The sequence below is a fragment of the Chrysochloris asiatica genome, unplaced genomic scaffold, assembly GCF_000296735.1.
Source record: "Chrysochloris asiatica unplaced genomic scaffold, ChrAsi1.0 scaffold00037, whole genome shotgun sequence".
Taxonomy (NCBI): Eukaryota; Metazoa; Chordata; class Mammalia; order Afrosoricida; family Chrysochloridae; genus Chrysochloris; species Chrysochloris asiatica.
Genome location: NW_006408555.1, coordinates 15,175,691 through 15,199,238, shown reverse-complemented (window position 1 = coordinate 15,199,238; position 23,548 = coordinate 15,175,691). Strand labels below are relative to the sequence as shown.

Sequence of the window (23,548 nt, the reverse complement as noted above, 5' to 3'; positions counted from 1 at the left end):
TTGTTCTCTGCATTGGCTCTTGATCATATGCTTGAAATGGTTGAACACTGACCATTTCTTTTTAGTAAAATGACTCTGTATTTCTTCCATCTTCTTTCTCCATCATTCAATATTTTGCCCGTAGAATCCTTCCATATTTCAGGTTGAGGCTTGAATTTTTTTTCTTTCAGCTTCAGTATAGCTGAGTATGTTCTTCCCTTTTAGTTTTCTAATTCCAGGTTTTTGCACATTTTATTATAATACTTGACTTTATCTTCTCAATCTACTCTTTGAAAAATTCTGTTCTGCTCTTTTACCTCATTTCTTCCATTCATTTTAGTATCTCTACACTGGAGAGCTCTGTTAGCATAGTGGTTACGAATTGGGCTGCTAATCTCACGATCAGCAGTTCGAAATTACCAGTTCTTCTGCGGGAGAAAGATGACGCTTTCTGCTACTGTAAAGATTTACAGCCTCGGAAACCCTGTACAGGGTTTCTAGGAGTCGGAACTGACTCCATGGCACATAACAAAAACAATGCTGGAGAGCAAGTTTCGATTTGATCTTTGCCTTCTTTTTTGTCTTCTTAATGACTTTTGCTTTCTTCCTGATGTCATCCCACCAACTCTTCTGGTCTTCAGTCATTAGTGTCTAATGCATCAAATCTGTTCTTCAGATGATCTCCAAATTCAGGTGGGATATATTCAAGGTCAGGTTTTTGCTCTTGTGGATTTGTTTTCACTTTCTTCAGCCTGAATTTGCACATGAGCAATTGATGGTCTGTTCTAGTCTGTCTTTGGCCTTGTTTTGGCTTTTCCACAGATGAAGTCAATTTGATTTCTGTGTATTTGTTTTAGTGAGGTCCATGTGGTACTCATCTTTTATGTTGTTTAAAAAAGGTGTTTGCAATGAATAATTCATTGGTCTTGCAAAATTCTACCATGCAACTTTAACCATCATTTCTATCAAGGCCATATTTTCCAACATTCACATTTCAATCACCAGTAATTATTAATACATCTTGATTGCATATTTGATCAATTTCAGACTGAAGAAGTCATCAGAACTCTTCTATTTCATCATCACTGACTTAAGTGGTTGGTGCATAAATTTGAATAATACTGGTATTAGCTTGTCTGCCTTGTTGTTAAGCGATCGAGTCAGTTCCAACCCATAGCGACCCTCCGTAGGGTTTCTAAGGAGCAGTTAGTGAGCTTGAACCACCAATCTTGAGGTTCAAACTGACTTTGCAGTCCAGTGCATTAGCCCACAGCGCCACACCAGGACTTTTAGGTGTACGGGTGTTGTTCTATCACAGACAGCATTATACTTCAAAAGACAGATCTTGAAATTTTCTTTTTGATGATGAATGCGATGTCATTCTTCTTCCATTTGGCATTTCCAGCATAGTTAATTATATGATCATCAGATTCAAAATGACCAATACCTGTTCATTTCAGCTCACCAATGTCCAGGCTATACATCTTTATGCATTCCATTTTGTTTTTTACAACTTCCAATTTTCTTAGATACATACTTCGTACATTCCATATTCTGAGTATTAATGGATATTTACAGCTATTTCTCCTTGTTCTGAGTTGTGCCCCGTAGGCAAATGAAGGTCCTGAAGGCACTACTCCACTCATGTGATCACAATCAACTCTAAGGAGGCAGCTCTTCTCCACTTGGGGCTCTTCTGGCACTAATCTGACCATATGCTGGTGCTCTTCATTGTGTTTCATTATTTAATAGTCGGGTGCTATCTGACAGCAGATTCCAATGCTATCCCTAAGGTTTTCAGTGGCTAAACATTCAGAAGTAATCTGCCTCTCCTCCTTCCTAGTCTGTCTTAGTCTGGAAGCTCAGCTGAAACCTGTCCACCTTGGGTGACCCTGCTGGAATTTAAAATACCAGCAACACAGCTTCCAGAATCATAGCAACGCGCAACTCACCACAGTAGGACAAACTGACTGACGGTGACAGCTCAGATACTGAATAGAATTGCTGAATGATCGATTCCTGCACCTAAATAACACATCTGAATTAACTAGTTCAGCAAAGAAACAAAAAACAAAATCGTGTGCGTGTATAAACACCTGGCAAAATGTTAACAGGTGAAGGATAAACAGGTGATCCTTGGACTATTTTAGCAATTTTTCTGATGTTTTAACAAATAAGCTGGGGATAAAAAGAAGATCCCATTTACATTCAGTGTGACTAGAAATGCCCTTCCTGGGAAGAAGGCTCAGGAATGAACAATGGTTCCCATAATACTAACCGCTCTAATAAGTCAGCTTAGAAGTATGGTCCCCCTGGTCAGGCAGGGGATGCTGTGTTCTACAGTCACCTAGGACCCCAGGGTGACAGCAGTGAGCGAGGAAAAAAGGGGGCAGGGGATCGAATCTTTCTGTTTGGCTATTGAAGGAAAATTGAGTTTCCAATAAACTTACACCCACCCTATGACTCAGGCTTTCCACCCCTAGGAAAAGGAACTCATCCAAAACCCTGTCGTTGGGGGTGTCTTTCCTCTTAGGTGAGGGCTGAGGCATGTGTGCCATGTCAGGGTCCCAAGGGTGGGAATGGCAGTACTGGGTGCAGGGGTGTGGGGTCCTGTGGGTGGGCACGCACCTGGCAGGTGGGACTCACCCTTCCTCAGCTCCAGCTGCTTATGTTCCCAAAGACTCACAACCCGGGGAGGCCAAGCAGGGCCAGCTGTTGGCTCCCACGGCCATGGGTCATCTCAGGCCTAGGGTTGCTGGGCGGTGGGGGGTGTGTGTGTGTGTGTGACCCCCTTCCCAGCAGCCTGTGCTCTTGCCCACTGACCGTCTCGTTCCTCAGCACATGCCTGGGTGTGTGGGGTCTACAGGAGGGAAGCTCAGCCTCACCCCAAACTTTCTCCCACACTGTAACTGGGCAGGTCTCCCTGCCCCTACCCTGCCCCACCTCCTTCAGCAGTACTCACTGGGGTGATGCTGGGCCTCCTGGCTGATCAACAGCCTGTCTTCCCAGGATGCTCCTGCTTGCCTGGTGTCTGGTGCAGGTGGTCACAGTCCAGTGACCGCTGAGTGCTGAGCTGGCCCTTCGCTGTACCTCCTTGGTCATCCCCAAGGCAGGCAGGGGGAGCATCCAGGCACCGGCCATGTGTGCTCCATGCCACACATCTCCTGACCACACTGCCCTGTGGAATTTGAAATAACAGACTGAATTATTGGTCCAGGGTCCAGACCTTGAAGGTTGAAGCTGTGACTCAAACGTAGGGCTTCTGAGCAAGTCAGAGGGGCCTACCTGCAGCCCCCAGACCCCTCAAGAGGCAGGGCCTAGAGTCCACCAAGTTGTCCCAATCCCTTCCTCTTGGCTGTGGGTCAAGGGTCACCTTACTCAGCCGCACACTTGCTCTAGACACGGGCCCTGAGCGGAGGCCAGCTGCTGCCATCCCAGGCTCAATTGCCAGCTCAGCCCAGGTAGTTCCCGCCCTGTGGGCACACTCCCAGGAGAGGCAGGATCACCCCAAGGCCTCCCGATAGCAGCCTGGCCCTTAGGGTATATAACGGGGAGTCCCCGGGCACTAGCCCCACAGCTCCTAACAGCAGCACCATGACCTTCCTCTGGTTCCTCTCCTGCTGTGCCCTCCTGGGCTCTGCCTTCGGTGAGTGCTAGACTCGAGCAAAGGCCTCAGAGCTTCTTCCCCAGCCCCGGCCATGTGCTGTGTCCCTGCTCCCAGGTCCACAGGACCACTGTTCTGCCCAGAGAGTCACGGGCCTCATCTCTACCATGGGACGATGGCAGGACTGGACCTGATGTGGCCTTCCCCAAGGGCTGCCCTAAGGCCTTGACACCCTCCACAGGGGTCAAAAATGCTCTATACCCGCGGTGACTTCTAAGCAGGCTGAGACGGGGAGCTTGGCCCCAAGACCCCTTTTGGGATGTGGAGCCCAGCCTTGCGTTCATGGGTACCTTGAGCAGAGACAGCCTCTGCCTACTAACTCTCACCCAGGAAGCCTCATGTGAACTTGGCAGCTCGTGATCCCCACTTCGCTGATGGGAACACTGAGATTTCACTGGGCCCAGAATCAAATGCACAGAGCTCAGCCCTCGTCCTGTTTTGGGCCCCACAGCCCACCTCACAAGGCCGGTTCTGTAGATCTGGGCTGAGCCCAGGGCTGATGTGTTGCCCTGGGCAGATTCCAGACCTGGGGTGGGCGAGGCAGGGCTGGTTCCTCAAAGGTGGCTCCCAGAAGCCGAAAAGGAAGGACCTGGGTGGACAGGCCCAGAGCTGACCTTGGCCTGACCCTTTCACTCCCTGCCTCCACCCCTAGGCTGCGGGGTCCCCGCCATCCACCCTGTACTCAGCGGCCTTTCCCGCATTGTCAATGGGGAGGACGCTGTTCCCGGCTCCTGGCCATGGCAGGTTTCCCTACAGGTGAGGACCTGTCCTCATCCTGAGGCAGTGCGCAGAGAAATGAGAGGGGGGCGGCGGGGGCAGCACCCTGGGTTAAGAGCTGGGGGCGTCTGGCCTGCGCTGACCCTCCCCCTTCCTCCCCAGGATAGCACAGGTTTCCACTTCTGCGGGGGCTCCCTCATCAGTGAGAACTGGGTGATCACCGCTGCCCACTGCAGCGTCAGGTGAGGCCTGGGTCTGCAGGGCCATGCTTGGGGTGGGAGGGAGGACCCCCCAGTACTGAGGAAGAGTCCCCTGACTCCTTGGAGGCTCAGTTCCCTCCCTGGTCATTTCCCATGGCTGCAAGTGCAGTTGGTGGTGTTTTGAGCTCAACAGGGTACATGTGCATACACCCAGGCTCGCCCAGAGAGCACATGAACACACAGACAGAAGCGCACATGTGGGCTCACCTCATGGCAGGCACTCCCCCCCCCCTTTCTCTGACCCTCTCCAGAACCTCTCACCTGGTTGTGGCTGGCGAGTTTGACCAGGGTTCAAATGACGAGGCCATCCAGGTGCTGAAGATTGCCCAGGTATGATGGCAGCGGGAGCGGGCCAGGTGTGCGCCCTGGGTGGGGGAGGGCTCTCGGGAGGGCACAGGCCAGGGTGAGCCGGGCTGGCTGGCACAGGAAGCCAGACCCCTCCCTCCCCCAAGCCCTTCCAGAGCCCCCCAGTACTCCCAGTTAGACAAGACAGCAGAGCAGGGAGCAAGGTGAAGGGGCCCTGTGGGTGAAGATGCCGGAAAGCCATGCACTTCAGGCCAGGCCACCACAGCTCCCACTGCACCCGTCTGCCTCAACCCACAGGTCTTCAAGAACCCCAAGTTCAACATGTTCACCATCAACCACGACGTCACCCTGCTGAAGCTGGCCACGCCCGCCCGCTTCTCCCAGACCGTGTCCTCCGTCTGCCTGCCCAACCAGGGCGACGACTTCCCCGCCGGCTCCCTCTGCGCCACCACTGGCTGGGGCAAGACCAAATACAACAGTGAGTCCGCGACCGGCTGGGGGCGAGTGGGAGGTGCAGGCCGCCCAGGCAGCACGGGACTGTGGGCGCTGACCCCCACTCTGCCCTTCCAGACCCCAACACCCCCGAGCGTCTGCAGCAGGCCACCCTGCCCCTCCTGTCCAACGCCGAGTGCCAGAAGTACTGGGGCAGCAAGATCACCGACCTGATGGTCTGCGCAGGCGCCAGCGGCGTCTCCTCCTGCATGGTACCGCCCAGGGGCTCGACCCAATCCCGTCCCTCCCGGCCTGGGTGGGGCTCAGGGATGCCCAGGCCTGGTCTCAGGCAGGAGACAGGAAGCGGAAGTCGAAGGCAGGGTCTCCTTGGGCAAGTAGTCAGGAAGCAGGGCTCCTGGGGGACCCTTGGTCTAAGTGGAGGGCTGTCAGAGGAAGGTCCTTAGGTCCAGAGCCACCATGAAAAATCCCATACTATCCGTCTAATAAGCGAACGGCACCTCTTGGAGTGTGCAACATGAACAGGATAGGGAGGCCTCGTCATCGCAGAGGATGAACATGGCCCTTTCTCCTTCCCGGTGGCCCCGGCCGGTCCCACTGAAGCTCTTTCCGTCAGTCAAAGCAGTAATGAGAGTCCACTAAGGATCTGAGTATCTGGGTGGAGCAAACGGTTAATCCACTCAGCAGCTAACTGAAGGGTTGACGGTTTGAGTGCACGCACGGCTCTGGACGAAAGGTTTAGCCATCTACTTACAAGCAAATTCAGCCCCAACACCCCAGAGAACAGTTCTCCTCTGGCCACAGGGTCACCGTGAGTTGGAATCAACTCACTGACAACTGTTTGTTACTGGGGGAACCCAGAGCACGAGCTGTGGATGTTTCCTTCACGATATTTCCAGTCTGAGGATAGAGTGTCCAGGGGCCCCTGAGGCCAGGCCAGCTCCAAGACTTCTCTCCTTTCCGGTGCAGGGTGACTCTGGTGGCCCCCTGGTCTGTCAGAAAAATGGCGCCTGGACCCTGGTGGGCATCGTGTCCTGGGGCAGCGGCACTTGCTCCACCGCCAGCCCTGGTGTGTACGCCCGCGTCACCAAGCTCATGCCCTGGGTGCAGGAGATCCTGGCCGCCAACTGAGGCTCCTAAAGACCTTCACAAACCTCAATAAACCTGTGCACCGATGCTCGCTTGCTTGTGGTGTGTGTGTCGGCCCGCGCCTCTCTCTGCTCCTACACAGCCCTTGCCTGGGCTGGATCAGGCAAACCATGGGGGTCTCTAGGCCCCTTCCTTCCCCACCACCTAGCTCCAGTTCGCAGAGCGGCCAGGAGGACCACGGGAGAGATAATGGGGTGCAGGAAGACCTGTGTAGGGCCCTCACAGGGAGCCACACGCTTGTGTCTCTGCGAATTCTCCCAGGAGGGGCTCACATCAGTGCCATGATAAGGGATGACGAAGCTGACTGTGGTTGGTGGGCTGGGGATCCATCAGGGGCCATTAGGCAGGCCCACACCATCGCCCAGCCACACACCACGTCCTTTCTCTGCTTCCCCCTTGCTTTTCTCTCTTTGTAATCCGCTTCCAAAGTGCTGGGTTCTGGGGGGGGGCTGGTGGGTGGACCTCCCAGGAGCAGAGAGGTCCCAGGCCTCAGGCGGTTGCACTTTACAGGGCACCTTGTGGGTCCTCCATGTCTCTCACCCTCAACATCACCCCTCACACACACCCCAGCTGGCCCTAGCTGCTCCCATGATTCACACCCATGATTCATGCAAAGCCCTAGGAGCACCTCACACTCAACTTCACATACCTGGATCCCCTCCTGTCTCCTCCATCTTTTCACCCATCCCCAGCTCCTTCAACCTCAAAATCCCCCACCAAGGCCTGTGGATTCTGTCTCCTCCATCCTTGGACTTGGGCAGCCTCCCAGGTTTATGTCCTCCAGATGGGGCAATACCCTCACTCCTGGTGGCTCATGGGAGCATCAGGGGCCTTCAACAGCAGAAGATCCCAGGCCCCGAGATCAGGAATCCTGAGCATAGGGCATGTCCACTCTGGGCCCCTGGCCCCAGGCCCCTCTGCTGCACCTGCTGAGCAGGTGGGTGGGGTTCAATGAGACAAAGCTCCCTGCACAGCAGAGGCCTGAAAGTCCCTGCCTCCTGGGATACCATCCACCCATCAGCCACCCTGGTCCCTGCTATCCATCTTGCACTGAGTGCCTGCCCAGGATCCTCAATGGGGAGAACCCATGGAGGAGGTGGCTGGGAGCACCACTCCTAGTAATTAAGCTCCCTTGACAATAGGGTGACTTTGGTTTAGATTATAAACTAGTTTAGGCTTCTTGTGTGGTACTGTAGGACTAGCACCAGATTGCGAACCACAAGATCAGTGGTTCAAACCCACCAAACAGTCCTTGGAAACCCTGTACAGGGTCATGGTCACTGTGAGTCGGAATTGAATGGACTGGCTCCTAACATCAGAACCAGGTCACATGCCGTGTTCCTACCGGTCTGGTCCTCATCTGTCCAGTTGCGTCAGCGCCCCCCCCCCCCCCCCCGGAGATTGAGTCCCCTTCCAGGTCTCTCTGTACCACCATGGGCTGGGACTCTGGGGCCGTGTAGGAGCAGATCGAATGAGAAAGCCACCCCACACCTGCACTGGGGGTCAGGGAGCGGGAGCATCGTCCTTGCTGACCTGTGAGGAATGGGTGGGACTGGGCTACCAAGGTCAGACCCGTTTGGGGCTCCAGGTTCATTCACCTGGGCCTCCACCCATCCAGGCTGGTCCCTCATTCTCTTCCCAGTGGGAGGGACCCAGAAGCCAGGCCTGGTGGCTTCTGCACCAGCTCCAAGCACATAAGTGCCCCCTTGCCCCAGGAGAGAAGACCCCCCTGCCCACCCCCATCACAGCCGCCAGGGCAAGGCGGGGCAGTTTGCTGTTTTACTGACCTCAGTAGCTTAGTGCCAGGTGTGAGGTGTAAGAGGAAATGCAGCCTCAGAATGTGCTTTAGGAAATGGAGGGGATGGTGCCGAGCCCAGGTGCCAATGATCTGCCCTCAGGAGGAGGGGGTAGGTAGGTGTCAGGCCTTGACCCCATCCCTTGTCCCTCTGGCTGTCAAGACTACTGGAAGCTGCGCTCCCCACCCCCAGCCAATGAGGGCTGCCAGTAGTGTGGAAACAAGACCACTGAGGTGATGCTCTGGCCTGGGGCCTCCCTGGCCCATCCCAGCTCGCCACCAGCCCCTTCCCCAGATGCCTGGGCAGAAGCCAGGACTCTGGACTGAGGGAGGGCTTCCATGGACGGTCCAGCAGCACCCCAGCCCCCTCTACAGACATTGTGCAGGTCAGGAGGTAAGCCCCCATCTCCCTGGTCCCTGCAGGAGTAGATGCCACACAGAGTGGGCCCTCCTGCCCCCCATCATTCCTCTGTACCCCCAGCCCAACCCCCTACCGCGTCAGGGAGCACTAAGACAATCCCAGTGATGCTGGAAGCCCCCTAGTCTACCAGGACTGGGCCTGGACCCTGGCGGGCACTGTCCTAGAGCAGTGAGCAGTGCCCACCCCTTTTGCCCTGGTGCGTGCATCCCATTGACACCTGAGAGCAAGTGGCTGCTCCTCCGCACCTGTGTCCTCACTGGGGTAGGGAGGGCACCAGGTGATGTGTGGGAGGGTCGGGGGGAGCCCCTTGTGGACTTCGGAGACAAGCCATTGACAGATGACCTAGCCCACCCCCATTCTTTCTATACATGGGAGCATACAGAGCAGGGTCAGGCCTGCAGCAGCACTGCTGAGGATCCCCCGCCCCCCGCGGATCTCCAGCAAAAACACATTTAACTGCAGCTGAAATGCTGAGTTCCAGGCGGGCTGCTCCTTTGACGAGCACCCTCCAGAATTCCTCCAGACTCCCCGCCCATTTCTCTCTCACCCACCAGGAGGCTTCTGTCCATTTCGGAAATTTTATTGAAATGTAGATTATTAGTCGAATGACTGAAAAATCAATAATGAAAAATAGTTCTTTAGGGTTTTCTCCTGGTGCAGAGAGGAATACACCAAACTGCACCTTCCCTGTCAGGGGACACGGCCCCATCTCCCCCATTCAGGTTCCCCGCCTGAAAGCAGTGCCCAGGGAGACCAGCAGTGCCTCTCCTGGGCTTGGTTCCTGGAGACCAGCTCTGCGCGGTGTCTGTGCCCACATCCTGCCCCATCATAAATATGTACACAGTGTGGGGCAGTCTGGGGCGCCAGCCCTGGCTGAGCTAGTGTTGTCTGTCTCTAGCCTGAGGCACAGCGACTCTCGGGATGGTGCTGGGGAGGCTCAGACCACTGTGGCCACCCCCTGGTCATCAGTTCTCAGGCAGCTGCCAGCTGGCCCAGGACTCGGCGGAACTGCTGGGTGCTATGACCCAGCTCCTTGACCCTGTCCACCATGTCCTGGGCAGCAGAAGGTGACGGGTACTGCAGGGCAGCGGCCTTGGTAGTGGCCACAATGCCGCGTAGGAGGTCACACAGCAGGTTGCTGTAGCGAGTCACCTGGCTGCGCACGTCAGCCGCCTTGGCCTGTCGCGATAGCGTGTCCCCAATGAACACCAGCTTGTGGGCACTGAGGATGACAAACTTGCTGTGCGCTACGAAGATCTTGGGCGGCTGGTTGGTGGACACAGCAGTGAAGAAGGCGTCCACTGCATTGGTCAGCGTGGTCAGGTTCGCCTCGCACTGCTCCAGGTAGAAGAGCAGCAGCTGCCGGTCTGAGGGCCCCAGGCCACCTGTCCGCCCTGGGACTATGGGCTGGGAGGCTGTCCAGTTGGCCAGGTCGTGATCGATGGGCCGAGACACTTCCTGCTCCAGTCGCTCAAACTGCTTTAGCTGCAGGAACACAGGAAAGCGGGAGAAGGTCAGAAGCCAGAGGCAGAGCGCCTTTTCCTCAGGGCAACTGGTAACCCCTGCACTGTGGCTGAGAACACAGATTGTGATCAGCCCTCTAGACTCTTTCCTTACTAACCAACAACCTCCCGCCAGTCTCATACGATCACACACTACAATTACTATACTGGAATAACATTCATTAAAAGGAAAACATCAAAGAGAAGAAAAACAAATGACTGGTGGCCAGTTGTCGCTCTAGTGCTGATTTTAACTTGTGGTGACCCCACATATGTCGGTGCAGAGCTCTACTCTAGAGGGTTTTTAAGAGCTGATGTTTGGATGCAGGCCGTCAGACCGTCCTTCTGCGGCACTTCTGGATGGACCTGAAGCACTAACCTTTCAGAAAGCAATAACAATTTGTACCATCCAGGAAAGATGGGAATTTCCGTGTTTAGATACTGTCTGTGCTACATGGACTTAAGATGGAGTCATGGGGCAAACCGGGTGAGAGGTCCACAAGAGGAAACTCAATTTCTTGTGAATCTATATATTTCCCAAAATGAAAAGTTAAAAAAGAAATTTTTAAGTTATTTTCAAAAGGAACTTAAAAGTAATTATGTTGCTGTGGTTAACTGCCATCTAGGTGATTCCAACTCACAGCAACCCCATACCAGGATCCCAAGGAGTGGATTGTGGGTTTGAATTGGCAATCTTACAAGTACCAACCCAGGGCTTATCCTACAGCGCCACACCAAGCCTCCAGTAATGTGGTGGTGTGTGCCAGCGAATTGGTTTCAACTCATAGCAAACTTGTACAGAGTTTCCAAAGCTATAAATCTTTGCAGGCGTAGAAATCCTTATCTTTCTTCAGCGGAGTGACTAGTGGGCTCAAAGTTGGCAGTCCAGTGATTACCCTATGGAGCCACCCCACTCCGCCCCAAGAGTAATATGATATTACTGAGTGTTGTCAAGTCAATTCTGAATCAAAGTAACTCTGTATAGGGTTTCCGAGGAGCAGCTGGTGGGTCTGAAGAGTCCATCTTGTGGTCCACACCAGCTTTGCGGTGTAGTGCACCATCCTTCATTGCCACACCGGGACTCTGAAGAGTTATTATTTGTTGTTGTTGCTGTTGTTAAGTGCCGTCAAGTCAGTTCTGACTCATATTGACACCGTATATGGTGTTTCCTAGGAGCGGCTAGCGAGTTTCAACCTCCAGCCTTGCAGCTCAAACCGACCTTGTGGTCCAGTGTTTTATCTCACAGGACGACACCAGGACTCTGAGTAATACAGACATCTTACAAAAAGATTCCCATAGATCAAAGCAGAAAAAATACAAAAATAACTTGTAACTCCCAGAAATAACTTCTGTTAAAGTTCTTGTATGTTACCCTTCCCAGCTATACACTAAAAGTATTCACAGATGATACAATGTCTCAATCTGCTTCAAAAGAACTGCTGAGGGGAAGTTAGTTGGCACAAGATTGGGTGTTGTACTAGTAATGGTTGAAGATGAGTGAGAAGGTCACTGGGGGGTCATCTTACAACTTTCTCCTGTTTTATAGATGCATGCAAGTTTCTATAACAAACATTTTAAACAAAGGGAAAATAAATTATTCAGATTAGAAACTCACATACACACAAAAATGTGAAGACCAGTCTTCAAGACATTTGTAAAAAGGTTACTCCTTCCCAACAATGAAAACAAGCCAGACAAAGCACTGTGTGGCCTACTTTATCACCAAACACTAGGTCTTTAATTTTTCCATGTCAGGGAATATTTATAAAAGCATTTAGCAAAGAAAAGTTTCCATTAACACAGCCACTGCTGAAGAAAACCTAGACAAAGTCTATGTTCTCACTACAGCTGGTTCGAACCAGGGGAGTGAACAGCAGTGACCAGCTGTGCCCAAACGTGGGGACAGACTCATTTAGGTCTGCCCAAGTACAAGCTTTCAACCCTCAATTAGACAAACCATAGCCTCTAACACTTAAAGCCTCGGATTCTGCTGCTTAGACAGCTACTTCTTTCTCCAAGAAAGACTTGTCTGTTCTAATGTCAGTCCACCATACTTTCAGTACTCTTCATCAACACCATCCCTCAAATGCATCGAATCTTCTCCAGACGTCCGTATTCACTGTCCAAGATTCACATGCTCCAGGTAACTATATCTTAGTCCTCAAACTGACATATTTGCTCTTGAACACTTTAACCGGGTCTTTTGAGCAGATTTAACGCAATATATGGACTGATTTCTCGGCTGCTGCTTCCAGGAATGCTGACTGTGGATTCAAGCCAAGTGAAACCTTTGACAACTTCAGTCTTTTTTCCATTTATCATGAGGCTATTTATTGGTCTGGTTGTGAGAATTTTCGTTCATTATTAAGTCTGTTGTCTATGAACTTTATCCATAAATACGTCAAGTCCTCTTCCCTTCCAGCAAGCATGGTTGTATCATCTGCATACTGAAGGTTGTTAATGAGTTTTCATGCAATCTTAATTCCACGTCCTTCTTCATATTAGCCACCTTTTTGGATCTTTTGTTGATTTCCTTTTCTAGGGACTGGTCCTTCCTGAAAATCTGTCCAAAGTATGACAGACCACGTCCGGTCATCTTGGTTTCTAAACATCAATCTGGCTGTGTTTCCTCCAAAACAGGCAGTCCATGGGGACTTTACTATTCTTCTCCAACACCACAACTCAAATGCATCAAGTTTTCTACAGTCTTCCATATTTGTTGTCCAACTTTCACATGCATATAAGGTTACTGAAAATACCATGGCTTGGTCAGACACAATTTAGTCCTCAAACTATTATCTTTGCTCTTGAACACTTTCAAGCGGTCTTTACAGCAGATTTGCCTAACGCAGTATGTCATTTGATGGCTGGACTGCTGCTTCCATGAGCGTTGATGAAGTTTTTCACAACTTCATTCTTTTCTCCAAGAAGTTATTTGCAGTGAAGAAGTCACTGATTTTGCAAAATTCTATCATATGATCGTCAGCATAATTTCTATCACCAAAGCCTTATTTTTTCAACTACTGATCCTTCCTCTTTGTTTCCAGCTCTTTTTGCTCAGCAGACAGACTGAATTAAGTGAAAAGATACAACCCCGTGCACACCTTTCCTGATTTTAAACCATGCAGGGTCCCCTAGTTCTGTTCTAATGACTGACTCTTGGTCTACATACAGGTTCCTCATGAGCACATTTAAATGTTCTGGAATTCCCATTCTTGGCAATGTTATCCATACGTTGTTATGATCCACACAGTCAAATGTTTTTGCATAATCCATTAAGCCCAAGTAACTATCTTTCTGATATTCTCCTCTGCCTTCAGTCACACTCCAGTGATATCCCTTGTCCTAGGTCCTCTTTTGAATCCAGCTTGAGTTTCTGGTAGCTCCTGTAGACACACTGCTGCAACCATTTTGAATAATCTCTAGCACAATTTTACTTGCATGTCATATTAAAGATATTGTCTGATGACTTCTGCATTCTGTTGGGTCACAAATGTGGATCTCTTTCATTCAGGTAGTCAGGTAAAATTTTTAATTTCTAGCATAAATTCCTTTATTGAGGAAGGTTTCCTCACTTTCTGAGCACTTTTCTTCCTTAAATTAATTTACTCTGCAATTCTGTGAGACGGACTGCTTCTTCACAGGTGGGGAGACGCATGGAACCTGGAAGCTCCTGGTGCCATTGGAAGGGGGGCCCTATGGGTGACATCTTTGTTTACTTAGTGGGATTTCTACATTCTAGCTCTATCATCTCCATCATCAGAATGAACACTCTCTTGATGTTTAGAGAAAGGATCCCTAGTGGTGCAGTGGGTTAAGTGCTGGGCTACAAACTGAAAGGTTATTGTTGTTATTAAGTGCTGTCAAGTCGGTTTTGACTCATCGTGACCCTCAAGTGTCACTGAGGTGGTTTTGACTCACAGCAAAGCTATATAGTGTTTCCAAGGAGCAGCTGGTGGGTTTGAACTGCCGACACTGTGGTTTGCAGTCAAGCGCTGATCCCACAGCGCCACACCCGGTGACTGGAAACAATTAGCTGCTCCACAAGAGAAAGATGTGACAATCTGCTTCCACCAAGATTTACAGGCTAGCAAAGGCTGTGGGGAAGGTCTGCGATCCTACAGAGCAGCTATGGGTTGGAATCCACTCCACTTGTATTGACAGAAAATGTATGCACATACAGACAACATGTATTGTTGACGAGAAGAAGAAATGGCTACAATGTAAACATCTCACAACAGTGGATGTTAGGGAGCCTTTAACAAAGCTGTACTGAGCATGCTCAATGCCATGGGATACCACCTGAGCTACAAGCAGAGTAACTGCTTACAAAGCACCATGCAAAGTGGCAGGGAGGGGTCTGGAGAGGAGGGGCAGGGATAGAGGTAAACTCACCCCTTTGTACACTCTTCTGTCTACAGTGATCCTTCTAATAAATAATGAAAATCAACCAGACAGAAAGACAGAGAGGGCCATGAGGTGGAAGTGTGGGTCCTTGGGTCCGGGGCCTGGGGGCTGACTGGGTTCCCACAGAGACGTGAAGACAGACAGGGTGGCCTGACCTGCTGCAGCTCCAGAAGGCCCTTCCCCTGCCTCATGATGCTGTCCTTCTCCAGGAGCGCCTTCTGTGTCTTCTCAAACTCCTCCTTCCCCTGGGGGAGAAACAAGTGAGGGCAGAGCCAGGCCTTCCCTTGAGAAGCTGAAGCCAGTCTGGGTCTGCACAGTGACGGCATGTGGCCACCAGGTGGTGCTGCACCCACACACCGGCAACCAGGCCTGGGTGAGGGCATTCATGTTGATGTCCATGCCACGTGGCCTTGGTCAGCCTTCCCCCCTAAACAAACCCAATGCCATCAAGTTGATTGCAACTCAGTGAGCGACCCTACAGGATTGAGACGAACTGCTCCTCGGGGTTTCTGAGCTGAAGCACTACAAGAGCAGACAGCCTTGTCTTTCTCCCACAGAGCCACTGGTGGGTTCAAACCACCAACCTTGTGGCTAGAAGGCCCACAGCTAAGCCACTGCAACACCAGGAACCCTTCCAGTCCTCTCTGCCAAGGCTCTACTCCAAACCTCTGCCCTCCATACCAGGGCTGGTCTCCGGGGTCTGCTGCACCCAAGCCCATCCCACCTTCCCACCGCCCATGCCAGAAATGGCCTGTCCACTCGGAGTGTCTTCTGTGAGAGGTGCTCAGGAGCTAGCTCTGCCGCACCAAGAAAAGGAGGGATGGCCTGGGAGGTGAGAAAGAGAGGAAGGTGTAGGACTCACCCACCCACCCAGCACCTGAGGCCCCAAGATGGAGGGGTACCCACCTGCAGGTGGACATAGTCGTAATCCTCCATCCAGCCGCCCTCACTGTTCTCATACTGCCCGTCTGGCGAGTCCTGGGAGGTAAACTTCGGGGGTGAGGGCAGAGGCCGTGACTGAATGCTACACGCCTTGTCAGTAGGGTTGGCATGCGGGGCGCCACCCCCCTCAGGCCCTGTGGCTGGGGCCTTGGTCCTTCTGAAGAGTAGCGAGGCATTGCCATGTAAGAAGGAGGCCAGCTGCTTGGCGTCCTCGGGCACGGCCCGGGAGCAAGTCACTAGGCGGTCCAGGTCCTCGGCAGTGGCCCCCGGGCCTCCCCGGCTGCTGTCTAGGGCCTGGCCATGTACCACGAGCGCCTGGTGCACGTCCTCCATTTTCTGCAGTTGCCGACTGAGCTTGGCGTTCAGTGTACGGTCGGAAGTGTGGGCAGCGTTGCCGATGGCACTGCGGGCAAACTCCAGCAGCTCATGTACAGCCCCCTGGACGGCGGCCACAGCAGCCCGCAGGTCCTGCCCAGGGGGGTCCTGAGGCTCAGAGGTGCTGCGCCAGCTCCCGGCCCCCACCAGGTCAAGAAGGTGGGCCACGGTGGTGCTCACACCCTGCTGCAGGCGGCCCAGGGCTTCCACAGCCATCTCCAGCTCCAGGGGTTCCCGGCCCGGCCCTGCCACCTCCAGGGAGGATGCTGACTGGCTGCTGCGTGTACTGCCCGTGCTCGAAGCCGACAGGCGCTTAGCATCTGCTGGGGCCTCACGGTCTGCTGTGGGGGGCACTGCGTACACACCATCATCGGGCTTGATGCCATTGGTCACCTCGGGTGGGAGCACCCGCTCACGAGGGATGTCATAGAGGGTGCTGGGGCCAGGCCTTCGCAGGCCAGGGGGCACGTCATAGAGGTCAGGAGCAGGTGGGGGCACGTCATACACATCGTCAGGCGGCGGCGACTCCAGTGGGGGTGCAGTAAGAACTAGAGGGTGGCGGGCCGGGTCGAAGGGTTTGACCTTGGCGAAGGCCGGGGGCACATCGTACGTCTCTTCACGCAGCAGTGCCCCGTCAGGCACATCTTTGCCCACAGATGGAGGGACATCGTACACCTGGGGGGCCAAGCGGTGGTCACCATTACCACTCACCACAACGAGCCCACCATAATCAGCACCGCCACCAGCACTACTGCTGTCATTACCAACACTGTCACCGCTGTTGTTACCGTCACTAACACCATCCCATCACCATTGTCACCGCTGTCGTATAAGCACTGGACTGCTAACCACAAGGGTGGTGGTTCAAACCCACCAGCCACTCCTCAGAAACCCTATCCAGGGTCACTATCAGTTGGAACTGATTTAACAGCACTTTGTAACAAAAGCATCACCACTGTCACCATCCTCATCATCACTGTCTCATTACTGTGGACACTACAGTCACCATCGTCACCACCGTCAGCAGCACCATCATCTATCTCACTCTCACCAACATGACCATCCCCACCGTGACTACCAGCATCACTTGAGGAAGGGACAGAGCTGTGGACAGGGCACTGCACTACAGCCACAGTAACCTTGGCCCCATTTGCCCATGACAGTCCTGCTTGGTGTCAGCTGTCCCCACACAATGATCAGTAGTGCCCCTTTCACTCTATGGCATCTGCTGCTCACCAGATGGTGGCTAGAAGGTAGCAGGCTCTTCTCCACACTGGGGGGCACATCATACACGTCCAGCGATGGATCCCGGCCATTGGGGCCCTTGATGGCCATGGGGGGCGTGTCATACACCTGTAAGTAGACAAAGTGCAATGCCACAGGTGCCAAGGCCGCAGGGGTGGAATGAGAAGAATGCACCCATTAGTACTCATCCCAGGAACCCAAACTGTCCACCAGCCCTGTCAAGGTCAGCTCTTTGATCAAGGGCTAGACAGAGGCTCCGGCAGGCATTTCTGCATCCCTACCCTGACCACCTACCTCTTGGCCATACTGGCTAGGAAGCAGTCCTCGAACAGGGGGCACATCATAGATATCCTGGGGTCCTGGGGCCAACAGGTGACGTGGGATGTCATACTCATCCTGCTCGGGTTGAGCGGACTCATACACATAGCCCTGCCCCACGCGGGTGGGCACCACCACCTGGGGGTACAGACAGTCAGCTATCACCAGGCATCCTCATACAGCCCAAGGACTGAAGGCAAGCCCTCAGGAGCCCCTCAGCCCTGGAGTCAGCCTCTCTGAGGTGGGCACAGCACACACTGCTAATGGGGAGGGGATCAAGGAGGGTCCATAACGAGGAAGGGACGAGCAGGGTGAGGGGCCAAGGCCCGGTGAGACTTGGTGGCCAGGGAACAAATGCTTGACGTGAGGAGGCACTGCAGGGACAGGCAGAGGTGCAGTTCCAGGATAGACCCTGAGAAGCCCACCCACCCTGTCCTTTCAAGTGGCCTGAAGGAGATTCTAGAGTGTCAGGGCCTGGGACCTCCAGGAAGGCAGTGCTGGTCAGCTGTTAAGTACCTCACCCCACTCTCAAAGGAGCAGCTTAACAGGACAGGATGGGCCCAAAGACCCCCAGAGCTTGGCGTCAGTATTCAGGCAGATGGGGGATGGGTGTGAGAGGTCAAAACTAGAATTAAGATCACTGACCCCCCTACCACTCTCACCCCCAGAGCTGCCACGGGGTGGCCTGGTCACGGTCCTCCCAGAAGATATGGCACTAGTGAAAAGGTGACCATCTGAAAGTGCCAGTCTCCGCTTTCACCTGGGGTTCTTACCCTGGTCTGGGGTCCTGGGTGGCGGGCTCGGACACCCTGGTGCTGTGTAGCAGGTGCGAGCATGGTTGGGGGTGCCTGCTGCGGAGTGCTCATGTCCCCCTCAGAGATCACAGCACCTCACCTAGAACCACGCTGCCCCTCACAGTGGCACGAAGCCTAGAAGGGGTGCTGGCAGCCGAGGCCAGGGAGGACAGGGTGGCCTAGAGAACCTCAGGGAGAGCCGCCCCCATGCACCGCCCCCACCTGGTTACTGGCTCAGCTCTCCTAAGAGAAAGGACTTTTGTTCTCTAATCAGAGGGGACGGGGCGGGACATCTGGGTCAGGGTTGACTTGGGCCCTCCCCACACATCCTGAAGGGCACAGACAACAGCCAGCTCCGCACGCTGCCTGCACCTGTGAGACACCCCAGGAACAGCACGAGTCACCCGCCACCCCAGTCTGGGCACCAGCATTTCCCTGGGGCCTGGCAGAGCCTCTTGCTGATACCCATCCTGCCAGCCCCCTACCAGCCTTCAGCTGGGGTGGGGGAACCCCAGGGGGAGCCCACTGGCCTCTAGCCGGAGTTCCGTCATGAGGCTGCAGGCAGCTCTGTTCCCCCAGTGACTACAAGGGGCCAAGCCTCTCCAGACTCATCCCCTTCTAGAGCCCCAGACTTGAGTCTCCTCCAGAGCTATTTTTAGATGCTAGAACCTGCCAACAGCCGGTGGGCGGGCGTCAGGGGGCTGGCGGGACGTGGCAGGTTGGCCAGGCCTTGAAGGCTTGAGGCCATCCTGGAGGCAGGTGGGATACAGCCCCGGGAAGGGGGTGCCAACCCACTCAGCTGTGCCAGTGTGACCTGACCAGCCAGAGAACCAATGAAACAGGTGACAGCAAGCAGCCATACTGGCCAACAACGTCTCATGCTAAATAAAAACAGAACAGCAAGCCAGCCACCAACAGGGAAAAGCTCATCCAAACAATGAATCTCCTGGGGGCTGCTGAGCCTGCTGACCCCGGCTTCCTGCTTGGTCTGAGGCCCTACCTCTCGGGCTCCACAGACACACCACAGCCTGCTCTATCGTCAGGTCTCCAGGAAAAGCAGCCTTAAGGAGTGGGAGTGAGAAGAGAAGCTGAAGGCTGAAGCTATAGGCTCACAAAATCCCAGGAGGGGCAGGGGCCCAAGAGCTAGAGGGTGGGGGCAACTGGCTGGCCTTCTTGGTCTTAGGCACCCCGACCCACCACCTCTAGGCTGCATGGCTGCTGGTCCCCTCCTCCTTCTACAAAATGGTCCATGTGATCCAGCCCCAATCTGAAGCGGGACCCTCAGGGTCAGATGTTGCTGGGGTACCCACGCACCCCACCACCTGGAAGCCTCAGATCACAGCATTCCCGGATGCACAGGACCATGTGGGAGCCAGCCTCAGCTTCTCATCTAGCGTGTAATTGGGTCTGACCTGGGTCATGGCCAGCGTTCTGTTACAGGAGCCTGAGGAGTCAGGAATGGGCCGTGCCAGGCAGAGGTAGCTGGGCAGAGACACGCTGCTCAGGGTTGACAGGGTGGAATGTGCTGTGTGGTCTCCCTGGCTCCCTAGCGCAGTTACAATTCCTGACCCAGAAGCTCCAAGAGTGACCTTCCACGAGCCCCTTCCCCTCTGTCCCTGGTGTGGCCCTGAGCGCTCTCTCTTAGCCCCTCAGAACACTCATCTCCACATGGCACCCACTCTCCTGGTCACTGGTCATGTCATGTGCTTTCTCAGCTACCCAGGTCCCTCTGAAAGCACTACCTTAAAACGTGGGCAGAGGCAGGTGCCACGATGTGTGTTGCCATACTGCTTGTAATAAAGGCACATGCAACCAGAAACTGCCTTGTGCTTATCATCAGTGGGTGGGGGTACCGCAAAATGACAGCGGGTGGGAGGGAAGAAGTGAGGCTCAGAGAGAAGTTTAAAAATCCAGGAAAATGCTGCTGATGTCTGATGTAGAATTTACAATAGCAAAGTAGAAATGCATGTGGGACAGATGGACAGAAAACACACTGGACAAGTTTGTCCAGACTCCTCAGTGATCACCTCCCCATCAGAGAGTTTCATCTCTGGACCTTTTCATACACTGTGCATTTCCTGTGACAACCAAGTATCATTTTCATGAAATTAAAAGTAGAAGTGGTCAAGGCTGCCCTGGGCAGGAGTCATAAGGACCCAGATCATAGGGTGGTCTGTCTCTTCTGGGCCAGCTTCCCAGCCAAGCTGGGGCTTTGGGGAAACAGGCTCTGGGCAGTTCTCCCAGGGGTCTAACAAAGCGCCCCTCCACACACAGGAGAACAGAACCCATTACCAAAACACAGGCTCAAGCCACGCAGACCCAACCCAAGCGTCTCGCCCCTGCCTCCTGTTAGGAGCGCAGCGGCAGCCACAAGGACAGTCAAGTGGCTGAAAGAGCACAAAGAGCAAGAAATGGAAGAAAGTGACCCAGAGTGCCCTGAAGGTCAAGTATGGGGACCAGAGTCCATGTAGCAGCACCCTCTTGGCCTTCAGTGTCCACTGGCCAGGTCTCCCGTGGGCAGGGACAGGCTCAGTGCTGTGAAAGAGAATCCACTGCCCACTGTGTTCCCGGACTGGACATGGAGCAAACACCAGGCTCAGGACCTGGAAAGAGGTTGCAGTGGAACCTGGGCCACTTCTCCTAGGGGCTGCTACACAAACTGAGGCCCCCCTGAGGAGTAACGTGCCTGGAACTTCACTGTCACAGGCAGCTGGTGGTGGTGTGGGGTTGGCTATGAGGGCCTCCTAGCTGCAGCCATGAGAAATCAGGCTTAAAGGAGACAAGGAGAGTTGAGTGCGGCAACCCTGTGCTCAAAGTCCATGGGACATCAGCAGCTCTATGCTGGGCCTTAGGACCAGGAAGACAGAGGCCAAAGGGGAGAGAAGGCTGCTCCTGACTCAGCCCTGTGCCTCCCTCTGCAGACGTGCCTCCTCCCTATAGGAAGACAGACTGGGGGGGGGGGGGGCAGCATCTGCGGGGACGACAGTCCATTGAGGGCTTGGGACAAGTGTCTCATTCAGGTGCCTTTTCTCTGGCAATTCCACAGGCAGAATTCTCCTCATGGCCCCAAAGCCCAGACAAGGTGCTCTACAGAGGCAGCTGTGGGCCCACCCACCCACCTGGAAGTGGTGTTTAACACTCCCACCTAAGGGAACTTCAGGGAAGTCCCATGGACTGCACGCCCACCAGGATTAGCAACTAGTTGAGAGTCCCTTCGTAGCCTCTGTTCCTTCTTCTTTATGACGTGTAGCTACGGGAGTACCTAGCTGGCCAAAAGGCAGGTCTGATGGCTGGAGCTCAGGCAGTCATCCTGCAGGTGCCATGCAACCAGACTGACTGCCCACCTCCAAACTTTGCTTTCTGGCTTAAGCAACACACCATCCACAATACTTGATTACCCTCCCTCAAGGGTGCCCTGAGCCCACCCCCTCCCTCCCTTTCCTAGGGGATCCCTGCTTCAGACTTGGCCCTTCGGTGGTCCAGTGGCTTCTCTGATCTGTGTCCAGAACGATTTTACTAAGATGTGGATCTGGACAGGTCTCTTACATGTACAGTCCTCTGCCCCCAGCCTGTTGATCCACTCTCTTTTGCCAAGCCCCATGTACCCACCTCAACACACACACTTCTCCACACCCACACCAGGCAACCATACCTTTGCTGGTGGCTTTGTCCCCTCCCTGCGCGCATCCATGGATGGGGGGACCTGGTAGATATCATGTCCCATTCCAGCTGAAGGAGGCACCTGGTAAATATCCTGGGCGGGGCTGCTGGGTCCTGGGGGCACCTGGTAGATGTCTGGGGTTGGACTGGGAAATGGGTGATGGGGTGTTTGCTTTGAGAACGTGGACGTCTGCTTGGCTGGAGGTGACTGGAACTGTGGGCTGGGCCCAGGAGCTTGGTACAGGCCATGCTGAGCCTTGCCCGGGGTGGGCACCAGGTAAACACTCTCCGGCGAGGACTGGTAAGCAGCAGGCAGCATAGATGTGTACTGAGAGGCTGGTGCCAGTGCAGGAGTATGGAGGCCAGGCTGCACTGGGGTGGTGGGCAGGCCAGGGCCAGACCCGACTGGCTTCTTGTCATACATGCCCACGAGGATCTTGAGGCGGTTCCCGGGCACAATGCCTTGGCGTCCGTGCAGAGAGCAGAGCCACCAGCCTTCCAGGCCCTGTGTGTCCCGCTCCAACACCGTCATGATGTCGCCCTTGCGGAAGGACAGCTCATCCGGGGACTCAGCCACATTGTCATAGAGGGCTTTGGCCAGCACATTCTGGAGAAAGAGCAAACAGGAGGGTATTAGGGCAGGAACACGTGTTGGGTGGGCTTGGCGGCAGGCTTTAGCTTGGTCACAGCACCTCTCTCCCCCCCCACAGTAGAGAGGACACTCAGGAGGACCTTAAGAACCACTTGTCAAGGTATACACAGCGTGGACCAGCATCAGGAGAGCAAGAAAACACGTGACTACCTTGAGAGACCCACAAACAGCAGTGGGTAAAAGTCAACAGCTTCTTCAGACAAAAGTGCTGAAAAAAGAAAAAAAGGAACTTGCTTAACTTGAAAAGCCCATCCACCAAAAAACAAACCATTCGTTAGAAAGAAACTTCGAAAATATTCTCTATGCTCCACCTCACACAGTCCTGTTGCCTTGGCCTATGCAATTAGCCAAAAACAAAACAAGAGAGACACAGACAGAGAAAGACAGGCACAAAGTGGCCATCATTTGTAGACCACATGATCATCAACATAGAAAATTCAACAAACTAGAGAATGAGTAACTGCTGGAGAATACCATAGAAAAGATGTTACACATAACAAGAGAGGCAAGGCATTGGAGAATTAATGAGACAAAGACTGCGTGGGACGCAGAGGGGAAAACATCTTACAGCTCTCTAATGGTTTGAACCACAAAGTTGGCGGTTCAAGCTCACCAGCCACTCCTTGGAAACCCTGTACAGGGTTGCTATGAGTTGAAACCCAACTTGACAGCACTTAACAACAACATGGGTCGATGAGTGGGAAAATGTACCATACTCATGGAGGGATGACTTAGCTCTGTAAAGAGTCGCCTACTAATCCTCTCACTACGACTACACTCAGAAATGCCCACAAGATTTGAAGAACTGGACAAGATCACTTCTAGAATGAAACAGAAGAAGCGAAGTCCATGAATAAGCAGGTCAAACCTACAAAGCCAAAGGCGAGGGAGCAGGGTGAGGCATAGGAAGAG

General features: G+C 53.6%; 2 protein-coding genes across 2 annotated transcripts; one reads left to right on the top strand and one right to left on the bottom strand.

Moving 5' to 3' along the window:
• The first annotated feature begins 3,573 nt into the window (after window positions 1–3,573).
• On the top strand, window positions 3,574–6,507 carry LOC102813392 (chymotrypsinogen 2-like). Its single transcript, XM_006860163.1, has 7 exons — window positions 3,574–3,625; window positions 4,296–4,399; window positions 4,523–4,602; window positions 4,872–4,950; window positions 5,224–5,404; window positions 5,497–5,630; window positions 6,346–6,507. Exons 1-7 carry the CDS (start codon window positions 3,574–3,576, stop codon window positions 6,505–6,507), a joined length of 792 nt encoding a protein of 263 aa, XP_006860225.1.
• Window positions 6,508–9,713: 3,206 nt separating this feature from the next.
• On the bottom strand, window positions 9,714–22,591 carry BCAR1 (breast cancer anti-estrogen resistance 1). The gene is made up of 6 exons (XM_006860162.1): window positions 21,977–22,591; window positions 17,507–17,668; window positions 17,204–17,320; window positions 15,557–16,642; window positions 14,806–14,895; window positions 9,714–10,226 (listed from the first exon to the last, which is right to left on the bottom strand). Exons 1-6 carry the CDS (start codon window positions 22,514–22,516, stop codon window positions 9,714–9,716), a joined length of 2,508 nt encoding a protein of 835 aa, XP_006860224.1. The 5' UTR covers window positions 22,517–22,591.
• Window positions 22,592–23,548: the final 957 nt, after the last annotated feature.

Bases quoted from the DNA above. Each gene is read 5' to 3' on its own strand.
- LOC102813392 (XM_006860163.1), top strand. From the start codon at position 3,574: ATGACCTTCCTCTGGTTCCTCTCCTGCTGTGCCCTCCTGGGCTCTGCC. The intron at 4,400-4,522 runs GTGAGGACCTGT...CTTCCTCCCCAG, and splicing joins CATGGCAGGTTTCCCTACAG to GATAGCACAGGTTTCCACTT. The intron at 4,603-4,871 runs GTGAGGCCTGGG...GACCCTCTCCAG, and splicing joins GCTGCCCACTGCAGCGTCAG to AACCTCTCACCTGGTTGTGG.
- BCAR1 (XM_006860162.1), bottom strand. From the start codon at position 22,516: ATGACGGTGTTGGAGCGGGACACACAGGGCCTGGAAGGCTGGTGGCTC. The intron at 17,669-21,976 runs GTATGGTTGCCT...CTGTACCCCCAG, and splicing joins GGACAAAGCCACCAGCAAAG to GTGGTGGTGCCCACCCGCGT. The intron at 16,643-17,203 runs GTGAGCAGCAGA...TTGGCCCCCCAG, and splicing joins TACCTTCTAGCCACCATCTG to GTGTACGATGTCCCTCCATC.